The 6,000-nt window shown below is 46.6% G+C and overlaps 1 protein-coding gene across 2 annotated transcripts in view; it reads left to right on the top strand.

The window, feature by feature from the left end:
• The first annotated feature begins 4,132 nt into the window (after positions 1–4,132).
• LOC139793176 (ethanolaminephosphotransferase 1-like) overlaps positions 4,133–6,000 on the top strand; it is a 55,600-nt gene continuing 53,732 nt past the window's right edge. For both annotated transcript variants that reach the window (XM_071737503.1, XM_071737502.1), the window contains exon 1: positions 4,133–4,252. In XM_071737503.1, coding sequence (XP_071593604.1) covers positions 4,196–4,252 — 57 coding nt within the window. In that variant the 5' untranslated portion in view covers positions 4,133–4,195. The remainder of the gene's footprint in view (positions 4,253–6,000) is intronic.

The raw sequence follows: 6,000 nt of genomic DNA, 5'->3' as shown, positions 1-6,000 counted from the left end.
CATCTTAGCGTGGCTGAAATTTTTATGTCTTTTCCAGCTATTTTTTTGTATTCTGTGCTATGGAAAAAAAAAATTGAGTACATAACTTCATGACAGACAATAACAGTTGTGAAGCATATTTGCCTACTTTTTATAAGATGTCTCTGTAGTTTTACAAGATAAATGCAAATAAGATTTTACAAGCTGAAACTGAACACCTAACATCAAAGTATTCTGGTTTGACTCTAAATGGGGGACCAAAAAAAAAAAAAAAAAGGAAACACATTCATATTCAGTGCTGGAAAAAAGCTGGCAATTTTTAAACTTCAATCATTAGACCAGTTATCCTCACCAAAGTTCTTCCCTTTAGTTTAATTCAACAATATTCTAATAGTGCTAAGGTACTGATAACGCTACACTTTATGCATATTAGTAACTTCAGAAACTGAATTTCCTTTTTTAGGTCCAGTATTAATACTATTGTATTGGATTTGTCATGACTATGATGTACTCTTGTGGTGAAGACTTTGCAAAAACTGTTCTTCAATAACCTTAAGCAATACCATGCCCAACGAAGAAGAGTATGTTGAGGAGTGGATGGGGTCTGTTGACTGTCTATAGTTTGCCTGCAGATCTTTTCATCTTAAAAATTTAATCTTAAGCATCTCTTAATCCCAGCAGGAAGCAGCCCTTCTGCTGCGGGAAGGAAGGCTGGTTGGCATAGATTTGCCTGCATCCATACTGTTCAAGACTATCTGCTCCACAGCAGCCTGAAGGGAGATGGCATAATCCAGAACAGCAAGGAAAAGGGTAAACATGTGAGCGGTGTGGACAGCTGGAGGCAGTGCTCAGCTGCTTTTCCCACTTGCAGACTGGAGGGAGCTAGAGCAGAGGTTTGGGTGCTTTACTGCGATTGTCCTTGCTGCTGAGTTGCCAGCAGGCTCCCTGGTCTGGATCAGGCTCTGCCAGCTGGCATATTCCCCAGCAGTGCCCCTGGCACTGTTTAGGAGAATAGCACAAGCCAGGTCTTATTTTCAGTAGGCAATATGGATGAGGCTGACTTGGAAGAAGAGACTTGAATTAAACTGTTTTAGGTGGCAGCTGTACAGTGCCACTTGTCCTCAGACCCTGACAATGGATTCAAGGCTATTTTATTTACTACTGTAGTATATTGAGTAGTGACACTTACATGATCTTTTAACACTTCTTTAACACTGCGACCAAAAGGAGCTGTGATTTGCAGCAGAGGAAACAAGGATTAAGCTGTCTCTTTAAAGGCTCCTCGGTGATGATGAGTTTTATGGAATGGAGTGGCTACATTCAAATTCCAAAATTCGTCCTAGAGCAGCTAAGAACCTAGAGTTATAGTTGTTAGAAACCTTAAAATTTCTCTGTAGTGAAAGTTAACTGTGCTCTGATTTGGGCTTTTATCTTAATGCTCATCTCATCCTCACCCAAGCTTGTGAAATGGAAGTTTTTTCAGGCTGTAATACCCATGTGCTCCTGCCAGCTAGAACGCCTCTTTACTTAGTCTACAATTCATACTCATCAATTTTCCAGAAAGGACACAAGGGAATGTGCCACAACACTTGAGCTGTTTTCATCTCTTCCCACAGTCCTGCATGTAGGACAGAGAGCTTGGATCACAGCTCAAACAGCTGCCTGGAAAAGAGCTCTAAAACATCTCAGAATGTTGAAAAATATAACCATAGCATAACCTCTAAACATATACACAGGTGTGCATGAAAAGATTAAGAACATAAAGTACAGTGGTAAACCACATGGAGGTGGATGTTGCTCACACCTGAGCTTGGCTAGCTTGTGTGCTCGGTCTTTTGGTCCAACTATTCAAACAAATTGTGATGCCTAAATCAAGGAAGTTTCTTAAATCAAAGGCTAGAACATGTCAGTATAATTTCCACAATATTCTGAAACATCACCTTCCTTGTGTCATAGTTTCCTCTGTGATATTCCATACTCTTGTCACCAGCCTGTTTCCATCTTTTCAGTATAGCTTTTCTTTGATGTGGTCACTAGCAGACATAGAACATGGCAAGCTATGACTTCATGAAACTGCGTTTTTACATATATGCAGCCTTTTACATTCTGTGTTTAGTGGAGTATTTAAGAGGGTTGTTTTTTTGTTGGTTTTTTGGGTTTTTTTAAAGTGTTTCATTTATTACCAAGACAGCTTTGAAAAAAGGAAATTAAATTCGTGTTTTATGTCTGCCATATCTATGTGTCTTCTGTATCTGTATCTTTGTGACAGCACATATTCTTTTAACACAAATTTAGAGGCCTCTAAAGAGAAAAAAATAATTTGCTATGTTCTAGCTTTCAGAAAAGCAAGTAACTTTCCTACCACTGTCCATCACACTCCTAATAGCTGTTCAGCCAAATTTCTGCTTCCACATTTGAGAGTTATGAGTGCTGGCATCAAGAAGTGAAAGTGGTAACTAAAAAATGGCTTGGTCAGTTTTAGTAACTTGCATTAAAAAAATGTGCTGAGTACAGGACTAGTCACATCTTTTCTTAGATACCCATGTAGATTAATTCAATAGCATAATACAACTTAATACACGATAATAACAATGAGAGTTCAAGGGGATCCCACATTAAAGTCCAGGGAATGAACACTAGGTAAAAATAGAGTTAGTCTTGAAAATTATGAGCTCCAAACACTTTAGCTTTCCTAACTGGAATCGAGTTCTAACTCAGTAACCTGAAGCTAAGTGCTACAGTTCTGGTTGTTTTCAAGAGCAGTTTAGATGCTGCTGCTGGAAGCAGAATGTAGGTGTAAGAACGTATCAAGTGATTGGTGTGTAATTAATAATAGAGAAGAAGAACCACTGTATACTGTTTGCATTTAGCCATTTTAACTTGTATGTAATTCCTATCAAACCCGCACAGTTTGTAAAATAACACTAGCTCTCACAATGCATTAGGAGCTCGGAAGAGCTCACTGGGTAATGGATTTTAATCGATCTCCTTTCTGGTTAGGTTCCATTTAGTCAATAAGATCTCAGACCCTGATGCGTGTGATTTCAGCTCTTTCTTTAACAGTGTACAGTGAAGGTAGCACAAGGTGTTGGGCCATATGTCTATATGCATTTGCAGCTGAACTATTACTCCTGATGTTTTCCAGTCCTTTGCCTACACCAGTGCCTCCCCCACTTCCCTGGAAATCAAAACAGAACTTGGTGCAGAACTTGGTGCTGTGGTATGAAGGGCTCTGGTGCAGGTGTTTTAATAAAGAGATTCAAAGGCAGATTATTGCTGGAAAGGACTGCCAAGAAAATCTTTAATCCTCAGTATCACCTGTTTCTGAAACGTTACTTAAATAAATATTGTTTTAGAACCTGTTCCCACAGGCACATCTTCTTCGCACATGCTATAAACATGGAATCTTTAACACACCTTTAACCAGAAAACCTTTCATACACCTTTAACCAGTTTTTGGGCCCGGTACAGCAGCATTACTTGGATTAGGGCTGCCTGTGACTACGGGGGGGCTACCGCAGCCTCTCCCCTGCACTGATCGGAAATGAAAGGTCTACAACAGACGCTAAGGGCAGGCCGGCACCGGGTCCGGAGAAGCGCTCTAGAGCCACGGAGAAATGCCCGGGCTCACGGGCGTAGGCTGGCGGGAGCCTCCATCCCTGGGGGACAGCTCTGCTCCGGGCACACCTCCACCCCCGAGATGCGCAGCACCGGGGGTCAGCCCTGCCCCGGGCACACCGCCACCCCCGAGATGCCCGGCAGCGGGGGGCAGCCCTGCCCCGGGCACACCGCCACCCCCGAGATGCCCAGCCCTGGAGGGCAGCCCTGCCCCAGGCACACCGCCACCCCCCGAGATGCGCAGCCCTGGAGGGCAGCCCTGCCCCAGGCACACCGCCACCCCCGAGATGCGCAGCCCTGGAGGGCAGCCCTGCCCCAGGCACACCGCCACCCCCGAGATGCGCAGCCCTGGAGGGCAGCCCTGCCCCAGGCACACCGCCACCCCCGAGATGCCCAGCCCCGGTGGGCAGCCCTGCCCCGGGCACACCGCCACCCCCGAGATGCCCGGCAGCGGGGGGCAGGCCCCAGCCGGAGGGGCGCGGCCGGGGAGCCGCCCTCCCCCCGCCCCCGGTCCCGCCGCCTCCCTCACTCCCTCCCTCCCTCTTTTCCTCCGGCGCAGAGCGGCTCGGCTCGGTTCGGCGCGGAGCAGAGCGGGGCGATGTGTCGGTGGCGGTATGTCAGCGCCCAGCAGCTGGACGGCTTCCGCCGGTACAAGGTAACGGCCCGAGCCGGGGGACGGGCAGGGGGCAGCGGTGTGGGTCCGCCCGGGCACGGCGGCCCTCGTTGCGGCTGTTCCTCCCGGTTCGGCGTCTCTGAAGGCTCGGCTGTGCGGCGGCTGAACGCTCAGCCTTGTGCTGCCGGCGGCCCCCGGCCGGCCCGGCCATCCCTCCGCCCGGCTCCCACCTGTGCCTGCTCGGTCAGCCCAGCCCTGCAGCCGGGGTGGTCGTTGCCTGCCCGGGGGTCTCCCGCACATCAAGGGAGTATGAGGGTAGGAGCCGGGTGTTCAAGAAGCGGCAGGTCTCCGTGGAAACCAAGTTAACCGGCTTTTCGTTTAATCATCGAGTGGTTTGGGTTGCAAGGGACCTTAAAGATAATTCCAGTCTCCTTCGTGGGCAGGGACACCTCTCGCTAGATCAGCTTGCTCAAAGCCTCGTCCAGCCTGGCCTTGAATGCTTCCAGGAATGGAGCATCTACAGCTTCCCTGAGAAACCTGTTTCAGTGTCTCACTACCCTCATAGTAAAGGATTTCTTCCCAACGTCTGACGTAAATCTACCCTCTTTCGTTTTAAAACCATTACCCCTTGCCCTATCATTACATGTAAAAAGTCCCTCTCCAGCTTTCCTGCTGGCCCCGTTGAGATACTGGAAGGCAGTTCTAAGGTCTCCCTGGTTTTGAGAAGCAACATCTTTAAAAGCCCTGCACAGTACTGAAAAAAACACAGGCTGGATGTAATTCAGTATTTCTGTTTGAAAGTGTGCTCTGATGTTGCTTGTCGCATTCTGTGCAAATTCCTTTTATGCAGGAATGCTTTGGCTTTGGGAACTAAATAAGAAAGCCTGCAAAAACCCACATTGCTTTAAATAATTTTAACTAAACCTTGTATCTGTAAATAACTGTCCTGCAGAATTCAAATGAATGGGTAGATGATTAGATATTTTTATTTACTCACATTATGTCACGAGCTTATGACATAACCTGAGTTTTGTTCCCAGGACACTGCAGATGAGTTGAAGGGGATTATCAGAATTTGGTTTAGTTGAGGTGCAGATGTTGGAGAATGGGCCGTGTCACCTTCTTCACACACGTTCACCCTGCTCCCTAGCACAGGCACGGGGGGGGACAGCACCTTCCACCACTGTAATGCCCAACTTTTTATGTTCAGTTTCCCAAAGCATTCTTTACCCCATGCTCCCTATGCTTCTTTCATTCTTACTTTCACCACACACTGTCCCAGCCTGGCCCCAACCAGGGTATTTGGCTGCTCTAGGCTCCTGCCAAGCCCTTCCTTCCCTTCCCCAGGCCAGGAGTTCTACCTGCTCACTGCAGGGTGAGTGGTGGTGGAGTAACTGTGGTTTTAAAAGCCTTCTGCAGGTTACTTAACCAGCAGCTTGTTACACACAGCAGTTTGTTAAATTGTACCAACCTGTTTGTGTATCCCCAGTGTGAGTGGGATAGAACATGCTGCAGGCTGCAGCTGGCCACTGGGTGTAAGTTGCACAGGCCTGTGCTTGAATAGTGAAGCTGCAGATCACCTGAGATCACCAGAGGAAAAAGAAAAAGCTATTTTTAGCATAAACAGACTTCATTATTTAAGTAACTTGCCTAAAGTATTTGAGTGTGTAGTACAAATACAAAGAATACATTACATTCTTCTGTATCACTTGAATCAAAGTAGCTGCAAACAAATGCATATGGGGAAGAATCAAAATAGGATTTAAAAAAAAAAATCTTGAAATCATCGT

The sequence above is a fragment of the Heliangelus exortis genome, chromosome 2 (assembly GCF_036169615.1).
Source record: "Heliangelus exortis chromosome 2, bHelExo1.hap1, whole genome shotgun sequence".
NCBI classification, from domain to species: domain Eukaryota; kingdom Metazoa; phylum Chordata; class Aves; order Apodiformes; family Trochilidae; genus Heliangelus; species Heliangelus exortis.
Note: the sequence above shows the minus strand (reverse complement) of the source record. Positions and strands in the feature narration are given on the sequence as shown.